The sequence below is a fragment of the Lampetra planeri genome, chromosome 29 (genome assembly GCF_965212315.1).
Source record: "Lampetra planeri chromosome 29, kcLamPlan1.2.h2, whole genome shotgun sequence".
Taxonomy (NCBI): Eukaryota; Metazoa; Chordata; class Hyperoartia; order Petromyzontiformes; family Petromyzontidae; genus Lampetra; species Lampetra planeri.
In genome coordinates this window covers 5,996,503-6,017,143 of record NC_136135.1, presented here as the reverse complement: position 1 = coordinate 6,017,143, position 20,641 = coordinate 5,996,503, and the positions used below count along the sequence as shown (strand labels likewise).

Sequence of the window (20,641 nt, the reverse complement as noted above, 5' to 3'; positions counted from 1 at the left end):
TAACACAATAAAGTTATACAGGGGGCCCTACATTAAAGTTTAAATTGGCTCTTGTACATTACACGAGATGATATTTAACATTTGAACCTATTGCTAGTACAACTGTGCGTGGTATAAAAACGATAATTAATTTTTCAAAACATTTATTTTCCCTCGATTTGCAACTACGGTCAGAAACTTTGGCGGGGTGGTGCATCAAAATCAGTTCTCATGATGTTGAAGCAGTCGAAAGACGAACGCGATGAGCAGCTGAACGCGAAGCTTCGCAGTCTTTTGCCCTATAGCAGCACCCAGCCTGATGACGATTGGCTGCTCCGTGTTCCAAAGGGAAATGTTGACTCATCGTGCCCTCGACTTGGTTGGGACGGTTAATCGATTCAACATAACCCAAAGCAACGGTTAACATTGACCTTTTTTTTGGCGAGTTTCAGCAAACTTGGCGACAGGGTCAATTCAAGACTGATGAACAGATTTGATGATTCAAATTTACATTTTAAACTGTTTTATGACGACCGGTGTGCTATGCTGCACCACCGGTGTACCGTCAATACGTCCATTTGTCGACCATACTTGGGACGCAAGGATGTTGTAAATGTGGGCTTTCTGGTTGGAAATGATTCTCAACGGTGTGTATATTTTACATTCGATATAGAAAATCCATATCATACTCAGACATCTATTTCAGCTGGTAATGCCCATTGAGATAGGCAGCTCCTTCACAAGACCCAATTTAGAAGGACAATCCATATGTTTAGCCAAGCTTGTGTTTCTGGGAAATGTGCATCCTTTTTACCCTTCGGAAGCAATATTATATTCCAGTGTAACTCTGTTTGGAAAAAAACTTTAATGTAACATTTAGAAATACTAAGTTTATCACTCAGAATGTGGTTGAAATAGATATATTACATAAAAGCAATGTTTGTAATGCAAATAATGAATGATAATATGCTGCTGTCTATTTAAAATGTGTCGATTTTAAAACTTCACTTTAAGTAAGACCATGTGGAACATTTAATACAAAGGAACTCTATCTATATTCTTGGTATTATTTTCACCTGAATGCTTAAGTAGTTGTGTCTGCTGTAGTTAACGCATATGTACTTGTAAGATCGTCGTGGTATTTATATGTCTTGTAAGTTTATAAAGCAGAGTGATACACAATACTTTGTGATGATCCCAGACCGTTGGAGGCAATATTGGAGAGGTGTGGCCTTTAAAACCCGTAGCATGTGTGTCACGGTGGTAATGCGACGCTAATATATTTCTATTAAACAAATGATTTGGTGATGCTGCGTTGCCAGCGCACGGTGCAGTGGCGAGACCAGAGAGAGGACAGGAGGTCGACTTGCATTCAAACTTCTTCTTCGTGCTGTACGGCTGACGTAGATGCAGGTGGTCAAAGCCAGACAACCGCGTCAGTAGTAGCGGAGTGTCATCGCTGTGATGTTTCTTTCGTGTTTTATGGATCGGGCATCGCGTCGTGATATGTTGTACGGATCTGTTCTGGATAACCACAGTCGCACACTGGAGCGTTTTTTTTAGTTTCCATTTGGCGTGTTAGTAATGTGACCCTGATTTATTTATGTTGAACATGATTTGGTGATGCTGCGTTGGCAGCGGTGCAGTGGTGAGACCAGAAAGGGGACAGGGGTTCGACTGGCATTCAAACTGAACACCGTGCAGCCGTTTGGCCGAGATGAACCTTCACTTAAAAAACACAACTCTATCATGGAGCGCTGGACAAACCTTACACGTGTTTAGTTTCATTTGATTTATTTTTAGCTCTATATATTGGACCCCATGAATGCAATACTGGGTGGATTGTGCCCTCGCAAGAACAAATATTCCTACAATGAAATGTACCACTAAACATGTTACAACTTTACTTTTAATAGCAATTAGTTTATTTAGTAATATTTATTATTAGTGGATGGTTTCTGTTACTACTATTCGACAACTATTCATATGCCAATTTAAAAACGTATCAGAAAACACTTTTAAAAATATAATTCTCATCAGGTCCCATGGTGTAAAGAGCAGTTACCAATTACCAACTCTTATTATCCATAAGATGTATTTTTGGGTTTGATAGTGTAAATACCGCCACCACCCGACACAGCCAATTAGTAAGGTTTGTCACGTAAACAGAACGTACTAATGAGTTACTGGTTCAGCACACCGGTTGAGTTGGAGAGTAAACCCACATTTAATTACAACTAGCATTATCAGGCGGACAGCCAGATTTCTGGAGACATCTTTCTCTTACCTTCTTAAATAGATGGATACATGTGATGGCATCACTTGTGAGCCAATCAGGTGAAAAGGCCAGTGGGGGCCTCTATTAATGTGATATGAAGAAGGGCCATTGTGTGAAACATTGCCTATTATATATTGTATATTTCTAGTGTTCCTTTTCAGGCCAGTGGTTTTGATCAATGTGTTGGTGTCATATATTTATATTGCAGTGTTTGTATGGTAGAGGTGTAAATGATCCATTCGATTAATCAATATCTATAATAATGCTCATGTAGTGCATCACATGTGTATTTCAATATGTATGTGTTGTTGTATGTACTGACTTTCTGTGATCTATTAAATTGAATCGAGCAATCATGTCATGCCGTCATGTGTGTGTAGGTTTGCGTTCTTGATTTACTATACAGCATTTTCTTATAGAGGGTTGGGTTCTAAATTTGATTTATTGAATGTGTGATTTACGTATATGGTTACATGTAAAAATGAATGTCCTTTTGAAAATACATGTTTCTTGTAATACTCGGAGTAAAGCAAAGTCAATTATAAACATTCTTTATTGTGATACTTAGAGTAAAACAATGCAAATTTGATTACTTTTACAAAGCACACATCATTTGGAATTATATGGTTGCATAATTAAAGACATTTCTCCCTGATTGTATAAAAAACATTCTAAACACCCTTTATAATGTGAAACGCATAAAAAAACCAAGGCTGTCATTAACGAGATATATAAAAGCACCTACTAAAACCGAAGATAGATTGCAACGTATATTCTAGAATTAACAATGTAACATAAAATAATGATTTGCAGAGAATGACTTTTTGAAAAACAAAATCAACAAACCTACTTCACATTTTCCACCTGTCAGAATAAGTGACAGATGTATGTACTGGAAACGCTACTACTACTACCATGATGCACAGCAGAAGGCACTACAGTTTGTGTTCATGATGGACAATAATAACATCTCTTCAGCCTGGCTCTGCAGTTATGCATGTATAGAACCCGAGTTAATATGGGCAAACACGAAAATCGTTTGCAATAAATAGGCAAGATAATTTCTGTGGGACTCTACTGGCACTGATATTGGTTGTTTATAACCCCTGACAGTTATATCACTGGGCAATTCAGAGCCTAATAAATCGAGCGTCTTGGCACGGGCGTTAATTCCTGCTTCTCTACCAAACTATCGGTGTCATCCTTCTTGACACAACAAGACATCGTTTTTAACTCTTTATCGCATTGCCTTATCTGACGAAGGCTGTGCTTGCTTCACTAGGCTCCGACTTCGCAGCTACTGCCAGGTATGTAAAAAATTAAGAGCTTGCGTTGGATTCAATGCATCTCTCCTACGGTCGCGCGCCTTTGAGATAGCGATGGAAGGATATTTCGCCAGTGTCCCTGCGTCGTCGTACAACAGTGGCTCTCTGCGGTTACATGAGAACGGAAGCCGCGAAAGCGAGAGGGAGCAGCAGGGCTGCAGCCTGGTAGGCTGGCTTGGAAGCCGCCGAGTTTTGACCTTCCGATGTGCTCGGCTTTTCCTCTGTCGGACACAACAATGATCAGTTAGTTCAGCCGTTCAACATGTCAACAATCAATCATTCATTATTCATCAATTGCCCGAGTTAAAGCCAACTAAGATTCAGTGCTCATTTTTTTTCTCATTGGAGATTGGATCTAATGGTAGCTACTTGTAAGACCTTTCCTAGTTGGGGCCCAGGAAAGTTTTCTGTTTGTAATTTGGGTAAAGGCACGCCATGGATTACACCTGTGAATGGTGTTGCAGGGTGTTTATTGTAAGCTTTGACAGCAGGCAGCGTACTCTAGTAATGACCTGCTGTTGAATTGTTGCGAATTGTGTTCGCTTATTATGGATGATTATACGGTACTAACCAATGTCCTACCCATTCTCCCAAACAAAAAAACACGATTCATAATCCGGTTTCCAGTTAAAACTGTTTTCCAAAAATCTGCATCATTTTGTAATTTTGCGTTAATCCGGGGTTAATTTCAGCTGGAGTTCTCCCGGCTGAGCTCGAGAAAATATTTCTCCGTCCATTTCACGCCCCTCTCGGGGGAGATGGGCCGGGGGTTGTGGCGGGTGGTAGGGGTCGGCACGGTTTGGCTCAAACCACCAAACCGCGGTTTGAACCGAACCAAATCGGTTTGGTTTGGCTCTGTTTGAACTGGTTCGGTTTGGTTTGGGGCTACGAAAACCGACTCGGTTTGGCTCGGACAGGGTGGAACCGGCTCAAACTAGTTTGGTTCAAGCCAACTTAAGAGGTTTGGTTTAGCTTAGTTTGGTTTGGTTTTGGTTTGGTTTGGTTCAGTCGTCGCTGGTTTGGTTTGGATTGCTCAATTTGAAACCAGTTTGAGTCGGTTCAAACCGTGCCGACCCCTAGCGGGTGGTATCCAGGGGGTTGGGAGCCCCCTGGAAGGCAAATGAAGCGATTGGTGCCCGTGTATAATTCAACTTCACCGTCAGATCACGTCGCGTGCAAATTAAGATTCTTTCTGTAATTTTGCGTTCGCTTTCCGATTTGCAGGCGCTTCAAAATTAACAGCAGAAGAACATTTAGATATCACTTTTACATTTCAATTAGCCCATGAACCACGGCACAGTCGAACAATTTATAAAGCACTGCAGTTGACTGTGCTACCAATCAGGACTGAGCTAATTGGCGCGTCACTATTACGGAACTGATAAATAAACATGATCGGAAGCAATTAACTTTTGTCAGTACTGCATACCTGTCAACCCATACGGTTTTCCTGTATTATTGTGTAGGGAATTTGAGTTTTCAGGTCCATACGGTGTACAGCCGTTTCAATACGGGCAAACATTTGTTTTTCTCCTTTGTGGTGGGACTTTGTAGAATGAATGTTGAGATTTATGAGGGCACGGGGTGACCAGTAAGGTCTGAATTGGTCTGTAATAAGGTAGGTACTGATAATGGGTTCACAGTTATGGTACTGTTTATGTAGGTCCTTTAAAATTGTAAACTCAAGGTTTGCTTCGAGTATCTAATAACTATTAAGGAACAAACGCACTCTATAGTAGGCAGTCCAAGTGGACATTCACAGTTTGGAGAAACCGGTGCCATCTCGAGGTCACTATATTGTTGCTCTGTCACGCCGTGTTTATTCGAGACCCTTTTACCTTTTCTTTCAAGCGGGCCAAGAGTCATGATCTTTGTGTCCTTTTCTGAATCGGGAACTGCATTCCTCAGCGAGCACCTCTGCATCGACAAAACAACAACAAAATAACAACAACAGTTACTCGGCCAGTACCACACACGCGTTTATCTTTTATCAAAGCGGCGGAGATGACAACGACGACGACGCCGTTAGGTTTGAGAGACGTGGCGGTGGGCACCACGGGGGTGGTGGTGCTGTCTGGTACCTTGGTGCACACTGTGGACTGAGAATCACAGACGGCCACCCTGCAGTGGAGGTGGACTTGGTTGTAGTTGCCGACGAACTTGAAGACCTTCATGGAGAACTTGGAAAACTGCGACACCCCATTCTCAATTATCTTCACGGAGGCATCCTGCGTGGCCGGGCAGCTGTTTGTGTGCAGGGAGGTGGGGGGGGGGAATATGTTAGCTTACGTATTGAAGCAAAAAAACAAAAACATCATCGTACTGTACATACAGTGCTGAAAAAACACATCTATACAATGTGTCGGGCAGTGTTGACACCGTGGCAGTAGTTGGCGCGCCGCATGATGAACCCATTAAAATAAGTTCACTTCCCATCCATGGTTGACGTCGGTGGCGGGTGACATCCGAGCCAGCCCATGGACCCTCACTTCCCCTACCCACGACCGGCGTGGCGATGCACAGTCAAGCAAACACCGTCGAGCCGACACGGTGCATGCAAACTCTCCTCCAGCAGTGGCTTGGGAGAGGGCGGGCACCGTTATAGCCATATATACCCTCATTATTTTCACGATTCCTTTGCGGTCGGCGCATTTCACCGCGGGCCCGATGCGACCGAACGAGCCGTCCCCCGGCGCTGGTTGTGACCTGTTAGTGACGAAGATGAACTGCACTGGGTGGTTGGGGTCGGCGGTCGGGGTGGCCCAGCAGTCGCGGATCTGCTGCTTGAAGCGCGCGGGGTCGCCGCCGGTCAACGTGATGCCCACGTAGAGGAACTCGTCGGTGCCAAGACTCACGGTCGACTCGTACACGCTCGTGAACGCGTCGCTCTTGTACAGGCGCATCTGCAGAAGGAACTTCCCCGGTTGCGTCGGAATCGTGATTTCCGTGTTGCTGCAACCGATGAAGAGACGAAGGTTATTAGTTTTGACGGAGGAACAAATAGCCGCCCGTCGTGTTGTCACCTTGGGTTCAATTTGTGACCGCGTAGACCAGCGTTTGCTAAATCGCGACATCCCTGCTTTTGCATGCTACGCATGCCAGATGACTGATAAATGATCATTGATTTGAATCAATCTCATGCAACAAACATGTAGACACAAAAACAGCTGCAATTCGTCACGAGGTAATGGTCAGTCCTCCGCAGCACTTGTGCCAGCCGAGGTGCGCTTAGAGGCCACGTGTAATGTTGAAAACTCGCTGGTAGGAGGCCATAGGACAGACCCAGGTGTTATGGGTTAACCAACTGAGATGACTGACAGATGCACCACCTGTGTTCCCCACTGTGTCAATTCGCTATGTTTTAGTTACTCGAGTCACTGCTCAAATGCACACTCTTGCACGCACACACAAACAAGTTCTCTCACTCATTTTGAATCTGCACTCTTCACATTACGTCAGACGTGAAAATGAAGGTTATGTCTTTTGTATGCATTCGTTGGTTACCGAGCTGAGACTATTTAGATTATTTTACTGCGATAAATGTCCAAATGATGAGCCACTTTGTTAAGCTATCATTTGTGGCCAGGTTGCTTCTGAGAAATTAGTTAATATCTCAGTGGGCTTTGGCTGGTAGGATGGGGATGGTTTAGTTTTATTTGTATGCGTTTGGGTGATTTGTTTACCTCTCTTGTACTTTGGACGATCATGTTTTTGTATTGTTTAGTGTAACATTCTTTCGGTAAAGTCACGTGAAGATGGTCGCTTGTTGTTGCGATCGAAACGTCGTCATCTATTATTTTTTCTACCTACGTGACGTTACTGAAAGAACCAAAGAGTATGGGTTGCTGCAGTCACGAAAGCTTCAAATAAAGATTGTAACATTCTTACCCGCCCCTACTGGACATCTATAAAAATTATCTTTATAGCTCATCGGGTTCCTCCAGTGTGAATACATTTTGTGATTCTGAAATATTCTATCAACTCGCTACACTTGGGAACCCTTTTATATCACTTGTGGCTGAAACCCAGATTTCAACCCATCATCTCGTCAGTGGCAGCTCAGTGCTCTTGACTCCTGAACCACGTGCCCCCCTCCTCCAAAAGTGGCATTGGCCAATCACAGGGCAACTCACTTGATGGTCGGCAGCACGGGCGTGGACGAGGCGTTGTTTTCGATGGGGTACGCGCACCCAAACTCTATGGTGATCTTCTTCTGTTGCGTAATCGCCGGGTTAGTACTTGGATCCACGACTCCTCTGACGGCATTCGTGTAGATGATGTGGGTTGCGTTCGTCTGCAGGGGTGAAACGCCAAACAGTCACCATCAGTTGTTGGAGGGCGGAGGCGCCTGAGCGTAGGGCACCACTTTCACTGCTCAGCACCACAGAGCAATGCATTATTCTAATGCACCTTCATAAGAAGAAAAATAAGGATCCCCTGTATAGCCTTAACAGACTGTTTGAGCGAGTGCTGTTAACGACCACGGATGAAGGCCAACTCGGTACATTAGTGCTATTGACCTAGGGGAGGCCCAGGACCGGTTCAGATATTATTTACCAATGCTGGCTGTAGAGCAGGAATCGAACTCGGGTTGGTGGGTTCGTAGCGCAGTGTGCGAATCACCGCACTACCGCTCCTCACTCGTTGATAATGCACAACATTGGTAAACGGATTTTTACAGACAGTGTGGGCATCACCATCTCAAAGCATTACCACCCCAAAACGAACAGATGACTTTGAGACGTATTATTTAACCAGGGGGGATGGATGAATGAGTTTGGAATTACGTGGATAATTGTGACCACTTACAATGACATTGTACAGTTTACACCTGTGTATCATGATTGGTCCGCTGATTTGGTTCACAACAAAGTCCTGTCCTATCAGTTTTAAAATTACCTGATCCTGTTAAAGTCCCCTTCACTTCACAGGTCTACGTATTTTATTGCTTTATTAGAATGATTTCAATTCGGGCAAGTATATGACAGCGTGCGTACTCATAGTTTTTACAGTGGTACAAATGCTCACGTTTTACTGCCACATATATTCACGAACAGCCCCTTTTGTCAGGCGATTTCTGGACGAGGGCCTCACTGCCACGTATGGGTCATGGGGGTTAGTTGACCAAACTTTACCACGCTGGTGAGTGCGGGTTGGTGACGGCGGTGAAGCATAGACATGGAAGACCAGCAGAGTACAAGAATGGATTTAGCATCACTGCCCTCTCTGCATAGCCTAACGGTACGAGCTGATAAAACAAATGCAAAGCATTGCTGAGTAAAACAATGGATGGGTGGGCGGTCATAGCAAGACAGCCTTGTTCATAATGAGTTTGTTTGTGATGCTGCATTATTGGCTTGTGGTGCACAAGCACCAATAACAAAAAGACTCAACGCAACTCGTCAGTAGCACTGCCCTAAAAGGAAAACATAACAAGCAACGTTACTGGCGACGGCCCTCCTTCATAGCAGAGAGATCATCATCTCCAGGAAGGTCCATTGCCCAAAATGTCATCTTTGAACAGAAAATATTTCTGAGCTGTGATACTGACAAATGTGTTGAGGTTTTTGGTGTTAATGTACGAGTGGACGGATGGGCGGGCGGGCGGGAGGTTGAACGGAAAGTCAGAATACCGTCACTTGACTGCCACAGTGGTCGCTGGTGCTGATGATTGTGGAGAAGTACACTTGGCCTCCTGTGTCGTTGCCTCGGCAGGCGGGGCTGTTGAGGTGCAGGTACTGCACTGTGAACCCCTTGTGGAACAGCTGGCAGCTGGACAGGGCAATGTTCATCTCGGTGGCTTCACAGCTGAGCGTGTAGTTCACAGAGGGGCCTGTGGATGATGGGTGTGCGCAGGACGCACCACGAGTCTTCATTAGGGGATTCGCAGAGTTTTGGCAGCTTCCGATCATTTGGTGCACAGAATCTGAGTATCCCTTTCACCATAAGTTTTATTATTAGTATTATACTAATATTGTTATGTTATTCGGCCTGGCCAGACACTGTTTTTTTTAGCACAACTGTCAATTGCAAGATTGTCATTTACAAATATTTTTTTTTTTTAAATCTGATTCATGCGGTCAACATAGTGGCCACTTTTGGCTGCAGAGGTGAAGCAAACTCATTAAATAAAATGTATGCGATGCCATGTGCTGCGAGCTTAAGAATCGATATTTATCAATGAAATTATGCATTGCCATTAGAACCTCTATCCATCAGAACAAAAGACTATATATATTACAGCCACTGTTGAATTCCACAAACAGTGGTATGTATCAGCCCCAGGGGATAGCGTGTTAGGTCACACCATATCAGGATTTGAACTCAAAACCTTCGCTGTTGCGAGTCGCCCGCTCCGCCATCAGGCTGGATTATATAACAGAGCAGAAGAAATGACGTTGAGTGTTTTTTTGGTAAAATGCGCCGGGTTTGTGCACAGCCGTGTGCGTACCTTGCGAATTCTCATCGCAGTAACATCCGTAAATCCCACTGTTGGAGCCGCACCACTCTCGTTCACCGCAGGAGATGGCGCTGCATGGGTCAGAGGCGGCTGGAAAAGAAACAACCCCGTGGAAGGAAACGTTACTTGCAAACACGGCTCATGTGGAGTGGCTCACCGGCATGGCTCGCCGAGACGTGAAGAGATAAATATTCGCGAGATGAGAGAGAGATAAACAAGAGAGAGCTGTAGAGAACATGCTAACTCCAAATATACAGGAGTCAAGGTCGGGATCAAACCCACGTGCTCCTATATACCAGGTTAGGTAGTTAACATCTCACTACCGTAGCGCCCAACTACTGCTTTTTTGGTTTATTTACATAGTTGCAGAGCACAGTGCCCAAAGGGCCAAAACGTCAAATTGCCAGCAACAAACAGCACTATAAAAGTTATAATCGAAAAGAAGGGTTAACACATTTCTTGGATTGAGCAAGATCAGAAGAGGTTTGTTAAAAGAGACGATGGGAGTACATTTCAAAGGGAAGCAGTGCGAGCGAAGAAGCAGAAAGAGAAGTGTTTTTTGCCAGCAGTGCAGTGGTGGTTGAACAGTGTGGATACACGAGGGAAAGTGGCGATGTACGCAAGCCCCCCGTGTCTGTAGGCACATTTTATGAAGCTCTACCGCCAGCACAACCTAAATTAATGTGTCCTGCCGGACGATGGAACGGAGTCCTGTAGTCGGCCATGGGGTGCCGCACTTACGGCATCCGCTGGAGCCTTTCCAGTCGCCGAGCGGCACGCCGGCCAGGCCGCAGGCCTGTGAGTAGGCCTCGAGGGCGCGGCACAGCTGCAGCTTGGTGGCCTCGTAGCTGCACAGGTCGTAGACGCAGGACTCCAGGTAGAGCGCAGGGTCCACGAACCAGTGGCAGCTTCGGAAGGGACCTTCGGGATCGGACAGCACGAAGCAGTGTCCCCGCATCTCCTCCTCGTCGCACCTGCCCGGCTCCACGTGGTCCATGGTGTCCTCGCAGCTGCGTGTGGGGGGAATTTGGGAGTGAGCGAATGGGTCCAGTATAGATACACGCACACAATGTACTTAGTTTTTTTTTTTACCAGGTAAGGCCCACTGAGCTATATAGCTTTTCTTTCAGAAGCGACCTGGCCACAAATGATAACTTAAGAAAGTGGCTTATCACGTGGACATTTATTGTAGCCAAATGCTCTAATCGCATGTTTCCTAATGTGGAGGCAAAAACTGGAGACCCCGAAGAAAAATCCACGCGACCCCGGGGAAAACATGCAAACTCCAAATATTCAGGCGTCGGGATCCAACCCATCTCGATCCTGCACACCAGGCGAGGTAGTTAACATCTCACCACCATGGCACCCCAAGGAACACACGCACACACAGACCATATAGAATATATAAATAAGCTGCAGCTATCACTTGACATGCATATTGCAATGGTCTAATCACACCAAGACCAATGGAGCTAGTAGGAAGCTGTTATTATTAGGAGCTATTATTATTAGGAAATAACTGCAGCTAATCACTTTAAAATCTAAATTGAATTTTTTTTCTTTAAAACTCCCTTTTGTGTTTAGTTTGTTGTCTTTGCCCCGCACTTCAGATGAGCACGGGTGGCTACGTACCGTGCAAAAGAAGTTCAACATACGTATACAACGTGACAAGAAGGAGTAGAAAGAGATTCAGGCAAGAAGTAGAGAAGGTTGAGGCAGCAACGACGCATTTCGAGTTCTGTATTTGGCTGCTAAACATGATAAGCTATCATTTGTGGCCAGGTCACTTCTGAAAAAGAGCCACATAGTTCAGCGGGCCTTACCTGGTAAAATAAAAAATAGTTTAGTGTATTGAGGCGTTCGCCCGTCCGCCTGCCCACCACCCGCTCACCCGGCATCCACGTCGGGTGCCCTCCAGCTGCGGCCGAACTGCCGGGCGTCCATGGCGATCTCCCCAGACGGGGTCAGGAGGTCGTCGCGGGGGTCGCCGTTGTAGTTGCCACACATCCCGCAGAGGCGGCCCGCGTACTCTGCGCCCACTTCCACGTGCGCCGTGTACAGCCAGTCGTAGCGCACGGTCACATTGTGCGGCGTGCGTGCCACCACGAAGCCGCTCCCCTCCTCGGAGAGGGCGACTCCTTCGGCGACGACGACCGGGAGCAACGTCCGCGCTCCGTTGACCTTTGCGCGCGCGGTGGACGGGGAGAGCACGGACGCCCGGGTGAATAACTGAAGACGGAAGCTTGTGTTGCCTCCGAAACGTCGTGATTTTTATTTTATTTTACTTTTATTAAATTTTAATTTTTTACCTACGTGACTTTACCGAAAAAACCTAAGAATATAAATCCTTGCAGTCACGAAAGCTTCAAATCTAGAATGAATAACTGTCCCACCACTAAAAAGTCGGCAATTTGAATTTGAACACTTGGGCAATGCAATACTACTATTACGGTGGATCAGTGACATTGGATGAAACCCATACCTATTTGGGGACAATGATTAAGAGTTCCTGACACATTAATCTACATTTTTGGAGAAAGAAACGGTAAAATCTGATTGATGAAATCCACACGTTTTCAATGTACAGCAAAGTGAAGGCCTCTCTCTTCACACGAACGCTACTACCCCCATGTGCCTGAATTTTATTTCATAACCTTGTCGCTAATGGTGGGAGCAGCTGCGCGGTGGTTGAATCCAGTGACCGGAGTTGCGTTCACGGTCACGGCTCAGGTCAGTTACGAGCAACGTCTCATACTGACCTGGGGCCTCCCCGCGCCTCCCCTCCCCCTCGCCCTCCATGCCACACGCCTTTCCCAACCCCGCACTCACTTAGAGTGAAGACTTCTTCCTCTAGCAACCGACCTCAAGTGTACGGATAAAAAAAAGCTCAACCCACTGTTATAAAAGAGGACACACAGAGTGTAATAAATTTTCCGCCGCTGTCGCAAGCCTCACCAGGACTTCCCTCCCGCGGAGCAGGACGTGCGCACTGCCGACGATCAGGTGCACCCCCGAGATAAAGGACACCGCAGCTGTGCCCCGCCGCTTGTTCTCCATAACGACGCGGAAGAAGGGGTACGGCTCGCCGCCGCCGCTGCCGCCACACGGCCTCGCCACGTCGTAGGCGCAGACGCCCTGGTAGTGGACGACGGCGCCGTCGAACGTGAAGTAGTGGGGGTCGTTGGTGACCGTGCAGCGTGCCGCGGCCGCCTGGAAGCAGCCGCGGGCGCCGGCGCGCACGGAGCAGGAGAGGCCGACGGGGCACGACGCCGGGGAGCAGCGCACGAGGCCGCCTGTCGAGCACTCGCACCGCTCCGAGCAGCCGTCGCTCCACACCGCCTCGCCCGCCTGGTGCACAAAACGTCAAGACGAACGATCGGTTGATAGTGATCCTGGAGCCCGGTCGGGTGGCGCGGGTGGCGCATGCCTCGCGACGAAACTTTGTGGCTGATGGTGAAACGCGCCTCACTTGATGACCCAGTTTCGTCGCAGGTGGCTGTCCAGATTTAAACCCAGGGTCTCCGTTCACGCCAGGTTCAACCCACTGAGCAGGTGCTGCTTCTCATTACCCGTTAACTTCCCGCCTCATGCCCGTGTTTTCAGTCGCAGGAATGTCGACCCGTATCAAGTTGGCAACTGCCCAAAAACTAAAAATGAATTGCCTGGTGTTTGAATGAAATTGTGAGGCACCTCGGTGTAAAGTGTGATCTCCAGCTCTCTCTGCCCGCTCCCTCTATACCCTGAATAAGGGCCGTCAAACGAAATGTTACTCTGTATCTTTCTGTTATAAGGCAATGTTCACGATGAACCTGCCGAGTGTGTTATTTCGCGCCTGTATCTAACACCACTGCCGCCGCACTCCCTTAACTGCCCGTTCATTTTTAGCACAATGACCGGAGGAGCTTTTGCGGAAGTCGGCGTCCCTTCAGCAGGCCTCGTGCCTCTCTGCTGCAGATGGCCTCTTCCTCCGCTCTCCAACAGTGCAACACTTTGGTAAATGAACACTCCTTGTGCGCGTCATTGATACTTTACGTGTGATCGTCTGAAACAAAGCTTAATCCCTGGGGTTTCAGTAACTGAAAACTATTTCAAATATTTTTATTTTATTTTACCAGGTAAGGCCCACTGAGCTATACTGTACCTCTTTTTTTCAGAAGCGATCCGGCCACAAATGTTAGCTCAACAAAGTGGCTTATCACGTGGACATTTATAGCAGCCAAATACTCCAAATGCATGTTGACTTTAAATGTGTAAGTAAAAACCAGAGGGTTTATCAAGGTAAATCCTTGTCACCCTAAATGTGATGTTTACTTTTCTTTATCTTTTCCCAGCTATCTCAGGGCACCAGGGTGTAAAGCACAATCTACAAACACGGTAAATCCCTCTGCCCCCCTCTCTGTGCTCTCGACAAGGGCCACTGCCGAACTATTGACCTTCTATACATGTGATGTAAGGCAGTGTTAATAAAAAACGTGGTGCGTTTTTTTTAACTTTGGCGATAATGTTCGACTTCCAAGAGGACGTCTGGTGAGGAGGCGATTTAGTAAGTTCGTGTGCAGGTGACGGGTGGATTCCTACATCGCAGCATCATGGAAAGCAGTGGCGGCAGCTATGGGAGGTCTTCATCACAGCAGTGCATTGGCCACGGCTGACGACGACGACGATATTGTTACGACGTGATGACAAATACCACCAACTACCGGAACCCCGACGCACCTGCAGATAGCGCCCGTTGTAGTCGCAGCCGCACTGGGCCACTGAGACGCACTCCGCGCCGCTCCAGACGTAGCCCCTGTCACACTGGCAGCCCTCGCCGCACGGCCTGTGGCATCCCGCGGGCCCGGCCAGCTCCGCGCACGAGGATGGGCAGGCCGATCCGCACAGCTCGTAGTGGCTGTGCAGCGGGCAGCTGTGCTCTGTGGGGCGGAGAGAGAGAGAGACACGATCAATAATGATAAAAATGATGACAATAAACTTGCATTTTTGAAAAAGGCACATTTCATCTGTAGATCCCAATGCACCGTGCATCGAAAGCGGGAAATTAAACGGAACTGTCACTACACCACGGTGGCGAGATGTTAACTACCTGGCCAGGTATACAGGAGGTTGTGGGTTCGATTATGTCTCCCCGTGGTCGTGTGGATATTTATCTGGGTCTTCCGGTTCTCCCTCCACATGCGTTTGAAGTGTTTGGCTGCTAAAGATTTCCACAAGATAAGCCACTTGGTTGAGTTATTATTTGTGGCCAGGTCGCTTCTGAAAGAGAGCTACAAAGCCCAGTGGGCCATACATGGTAAAATAAAACGTTGTTGAGTTTTAGTTTTTACTGCGAGAGACTAAAGCGAGCTGGGCGGTAGTGGCGCACGTTACCTCTTGGTGGATCGCACAAAAGTCGCGAAAATCGAGTTGCCATAACCCTGACTTGCCATGAGAAGGCGGTACAGCAAAATGCGGACTCCAGCTGTTTCATCCGTAAGGGATAGAGCGTTTCCCCCTCGCACACGTGAGTTTTCTCCAGGTGCTCCGTATGTATGTACGTTGAACTTCTTTCGCACCGTACGTAGCCAACTGTGTAAACGCTCATCAATTGACCGGTGACACCTCAATATATAGAAGACTGCTGAACTCGGGCTATTGTTGGCACCGGCTCACCATGTGGTTGCCTTCCCACTTCTCTGTGGTTCCTCCTCTGAGGTCAGCCTCTCTCGACGACAGCGAGCGCTAACCGTGCGGCGGTTACGTTACGAGTTGAAATCATTACCATCATCATTGCGCGCCACTGCCGCCGACACGGTGGCGGCGAGCGCGGCTCCACCGCTCGCTCACTCACGTCCGAGCGTGTCGTTGCGCCACTCCTCCACGGTCCCGCCGTCCGACTGGCACGCCCCGGTGTACGCCTCCAGCGCCCCCGCCAGCAGGTCCGCGCCGCCTCCCATCGCGCACAGGTCGAACACGCAGCTGTCGTAGTAGCTGTCGGGGCTGACGGTCGCGTGGCAGCCGGCGAAGGGCCCGTCGGGTGAGGTCAGGATCCCGCAGTAGCCGTCGCTACCGTACAGCGCCCGCTGCTCGGGGTCGCACACCGGCGGGGCGCCGCTGCCGTCGTTGCACACGGAGCCGTCGTTCACCCTCCAGCTGATGCCGAACTGCACGGGGTCGGCGACGGGCCGCCCCTCCGGGGAGAGGAACTCGTCCGTGGCGTTGAGGTTGTAGTTTCCGCAGAGGCCGCAGAGCTTGCTCTGGAAGGTGGAGGCCACCTCCACGGTCACGTGGTAGCGGTGGTTGTAGGAGACCTGCAGCCCGAAGTCGGTGCTCACGACGGTGCTGCTGCCGCTCCTGTAGACGCTGAGTCTCCCGTTGTCGTGGCTCACCGGGAGGTTCCGGTTGAGCCCGTTCACCTTTAGTGGGGGAAAAAACAGGTGTGAAGATACGGTGATTTTTTTCACACTGCGCACCATGCATGCTGTCCCATTACCAGCTACGGTGGCGAGATGTCAACTACCTCGCCTTGTGTTGCAGGAGGTTGATTACGACCCCAATGCCTAAATATTTGGAGTTTACATGTTCTCCCTGTGGTCACGTGGATTTTACTCTGGGTCCTCCAGTTTTTCCCTCCACATTGAGAAATATGCGCTTAAGAGTAATTGGCCGCTATAAATTTCCACATGATAAGCCACTTCATTGAGCTATCATTTGTGGCCAGGTCGCTTCTGAAAAAGAGCTATATAGCTCAGTGGGTCTTACCTGGTAAAAAAGAAAAATCATTGGCAACAGGTTAATTTTGGGGATTTGTATAGTTTATAAGTATGACCGCATCTCAAAATGCTGCACAGATTTTCCCAAGATAGCTACCTCAAAAAGAGAGGACAATCCTTGGAAAAAAGCCAGGACAACCGGCAACCCTAAAAAGAGCAGGCAAGTCAACGACATAGGCGACTCGGGGGAAGGCATTTTCACGCTTGAGTGGCCCTGAAGGGAGGCGTAGCTCACCTGGACGTTGGCGCCATCGCCGGCGAAGATGTCCACCTGCTGGCCGTAGACGGCGACCGTCACCTGGCGTGGAACGGACACGGCCGAGGAGCCCAGGTTCCCGTTGCGAGCGCGGACCTCGAACTGCGGCAGCTCGCGGGAGCAGTTGCGCGCCAGCGTGTAGGTGCACGCGCCCTGGAAGTCGAAGGCGAGGCCGTCGAACGTGACGTAGTGCGGGTCGCTCCAGGCCCTGCAGGAGGCCCTGCCGGCGGGGTGGCAACCCCGCGCGCCGGCGAGCACGCCGCAGCTCTCGCCGACGCCGCACCCGCCCGTGGCCTCGCACGCCACGGAGCCGTCGCGCCGGCACTCGCAGCGCTCCCGGCACAGCTCGTCGGGCCAGAAGGCCTCGCCGCTCGCGTAGTTCTGACCGCCGTGGAAGCAGCCGCACTCGGCCAGGGGCACGCAGCGGCCGGAGCGCCAGACGGTGCCTGGGTTGCAGCGGCAGCCCTCGGCGCAAGGCCCGCGCGAGCAGATGGTCTGCTGGGCCAGGTCGCTGCAGCTCCTCTGGCAGGTGTTGCCGCACAGCTCGTAGTGGCTGTTGGACTGGCAGCTCATTGCTGTTTGATGGGAGAGCCGGCGGGCAGCAAGAGCGGGAACGCGGAGGTGAGGAATGCATTGGAGGTATGGGAGGGGGAGCAGGACGGGAGAGGAGAAGAAGCACGGGGAGGAGGAAAGCTTCAATTTACGTTTTTTACGACCTGGTATTTTGATACCATTGACATGAAGCGCCCAAAATATTTTTGACATTTCAATCGCTGGTGAAACTAAAATATCCTCATCTTTGTGTTTATATTTCCTACACTTTCTCTTAAGTTGCATTCGATCATACGAGCAACTTCTATTTTTCATTCATTACCAAGGAGCTGAAAAATATAATTTACCACGATGTTCTAACAAACAACAACAACAACACACGTGTGTACGGGGCGCCTTGTCACTCACGGCAAAAGCTGTCGTTCCTCCAGGCGTCGACGGTGCCATTGGCCGCCTGACACACGACCACGTAGGCCTCCAGGGCCTGGCAGAGGATGTCGCGCCGGCCCCCGTAGAGGCACACGTCGCTCACGCAGCTGTCAAAGTACGTGCCGGGGTTCGCCGCAGCGTGGCAGCCACGCAGGGGCCCCGTGGGGTCCGCGATGATGCCGCAGAACGCCCCACTGCCGTAGCGATCTCGGTCGGCCGCGAGGCACACCGGGAGGGGTGGGGGCGGGGGGGCGCCCCCCCCTCCCAGGCAGCCCTGGTCCTCGGCCACGGCCTCCGCCCGCCAGCTCCCGGCGAACTCGTTCGCGGAGGTCATGGTGGTGCCGTCCGGCAGGGCGAAGTCGTCCGTGGGGTCGCCGTTGTAGTTGCCACACAGGCCGCACGTGAGGCCGCTGAGGCTGCTGGGAACGGTGATGGAGGCCTGGTTGTGCCAGTTGTAGGTGAGCTTCAGACCGAAGTCTGTCACGATCTCAGCAAGCCCTCCCTGGGCCACAGCCCAGATTTGTCTGGACGGGAGCGCCCAGTTTAGACTCATCACGGTGCCGTTTACCTGAAACATAAAATAAAAGCGTTGTCATTTGAATAATTTGTATTATTAGGCACGTATCGATGCATTGTTTAAATGCTCAAAGTCGATTCTTTTGGTCCTATAAACTATGTTATATTTCACTAGGTAATGCCCACTTAGCTATATAGCTCTTTTTTAGAAGCGAACTGGCACACAAATGATAGCTCAACCAAGTGGCTTATAGTGTGGAAATGTATAGCAGCCAAATATTCTAAACGCACGTTTCTAAATGTCGAGGGAAAACCGGAGGACCCGGAGAAAAATCCACACGACCATGGGGAGAACATACAAACTCCAAATATTCAGGCTGCAGGGTTGGGGTAGAACCCACAACTTCCTGTTTACCAGGCAAAGCAGTTAACATCTCGTCACCGTGGCACCTTGCAGCGGAGAGACTCACCAGGATTTGGTGGACGTGCTCCCTGGTGATGGTGATGGTGTAACCGTAGACGCTGAGTGACACGGAGTAGGGCCACGAGATGGAGCCGCCCCTCTGGTCGTTCTTGCCGAGCACCTCGAACGGGGGCACGACCTCCCCGTGGTCGCCGCACGCGCGCGCCATCACGTACGTGCACGTGCCATGGTAGTCAAAGCTCCGTCCGTCGAAGGTCACGTAGTGCGGGTCCGTGTAGAAGCGGCACGTGGCCGAGCCAGTCGAGTGGCAGCCGGTCACGCCGTTCTCGACGCCGCACCGCTCGTAGGCGCCGCACTCGGCCGCCTGGCAGCTCAGCTCTCCGCCCACTGCGCACGAGCAGCGTCTCCGGCACGTGTCGTCCGCCCAGAAGGACTCGCCGGGCAGCAAGTAGCGCCCACTGGCGGGGTCGACGCAGCCGCAGTGGCTCCGCGGGACGCAGGCGCTGCCGCTGAGGACGTGGCCGTCGTCGCAGACGCAGCCCTCGGAGCAGAGGCTCCCGCCGCACTGGGGGGCGGCAGGTCCCTGCGGGGTGGAGCAGCCGGGCTGGCAGGGGCTCGAGCACGCGTTGTAGTGGCTGTGCGCCAGGCACGTCAGGGCTGCGGAGGGGACAACACGGGGACGGTGTTAATGTTCATCGATCGCTCCTGCCCCGTCATTATTAGGTTGTCAAGGTGCCGCTACAGTAAGCTTGTACTTAGGGTTGATGAGAAATAATGACGGTTCTTTGCGCTCCGTGTAGGCGTTTGAAGTTGCGCTGCGTATCTCTTCGATGTGTTTTCTGGTTGCACCAGCGTGTTGTCGCTCCATGTGCTAGGAGCTTCAGTTCCTGAGGCATTGATTAAAGTAATACTGGAGGAATAGATGTATTTTATTCTCATTGAGTCACTGTTTGAATGTCTTTTTTCCGTGTTTACGAGTCATACCTCGTACCTAGTTATTATGTGAAGGTATATCCCCGCACATAAAGATTAGTTTGTGGCTTACCCACACGTTACCCCGAACTCAACTGAACCAACCAAATCACTTTCTACCCCAGGGCATTGCAAATTTGCGAGACATCAGAGCAAAGGTCAAACTCGTCAAAGGCATCTGTTAACGATGAAACCACTTAACAAACCCAAGCGTAATCGTAGACTCTCTCTGTCACCTCAACTTGTGAAGATGTCCACGGAGAGTGGCGCGTGGTGAAATCCTGCGCAACAAATCACTCAACCTCGCAGCCCCGACTAAAAAAAAACACGTCCTAAAAGCGGCTGCTAAAACACCCACATCAAATCTATCAACCAGAAACATGCATTTAGGTAGTTTTCCACATGATAAGCCACTTCATTGAGCTATCATTTGTGGCCAGGTCGTTTATGAAAAAGAAGCTAATCGCTAAGTGGGCTTTACCTGGTAAGATAAAAACAATTGTTTACTGTTTTTGTATTTCGATTTAAAGCTTTCGTGACTGCAGGGATTCATCTTCTTGGTTCTTTCGGTAAAGTCACGTAGAAGGGAAGTAATAAAATAATAAAAATAAAACATAATAAAACAATTCTCACGACGTTTCGGCCACAACGCAAGCAGCCATCCTCAGGCGAAGAATGAAACACCCCAAGCTTGGAGC

At 49.3% G+C, this 20,641-nt stretch overlaps 1 protein-coding gene and 1 long non-coding RNA gene across 2 annotated transcripts in view; one reads left to right on the top strand and one right to left on the bottom strand.

Annotated features, from left to right (window-relative positions):
• Positions 1-2,792: 2,792 nt before the first annotated feature.
• Positions 2,793-20,641, bottom strand: part of LOC144728609 (IgGFc-binding protein-like) — a 43,712-nt gene continuing 25,863 nt past the window's right edge. Inside the window, exons 13-27 of the mRNA XM_078608153.1 lie at positions 19,018-19,628; positions 18,011-18,599; positions 17,030-17,625; positions 15,873-16,437; positions 14,759-14,958; positions 12,998-13,390; positions 11,934-12,223; positions 10,784-11,052; positions 10,034-10,132; positions 9,216-9,415; positions 7,716-7,876; positions 6,289-6,534; positions 5,664-5,826; positions 5,421-5,499; positions 2,793-3,803 (exon numbers count right to left, since the gene is read on the bottom strand). Coding sequence (XP_078464279.1) covers positions 3,694-3,803; positions 5,421-5,499; positions 5,664-5,826; positions 6,289-6,534; positions 7,716-7,876; positions 9,216-9,415; positions 10,034-10,132; positions 10,784-11,052; positions 11,934-12,223; positions 12,998-13,390; positions 14,759-14,958; positions 15,873-16,437; positions 17,030-17,625; positions 18,011-18,599; positions 19,018-19,628 — 4,571 coding nt within the window. The 3' untranslated portion in view covers positions 2,793-3,693. The remainder of the gene's footprint in view (positions 3,804-5,420; positions 5,500-5,663; positions 5,827-6,288; positions 6,535-7,715; positions 7,877-9,215; positions 9,416-10,033; positions 10,133-10,783; positions 11,053-11,933; positions 12,224-12,997; positions 13,391-14,758; positions 14,959-15,872; positions 16,438-17,029; positions 17,626-18,010; positions 18,600-19,017; positions 19,629-20,641) is intronic.
• On the top strand, positions 12,847-14,532 carry LOC144728611 (uncharacterized). Its single transcript, XR_013587544.1, has 3 exons — positions 12,847-13,594; positions 13,928-14,035; positions 14,374-14,532. It is a non-coding gene; the product is annotated as an uncharacterized LOC144728611 (long non-coding RNA).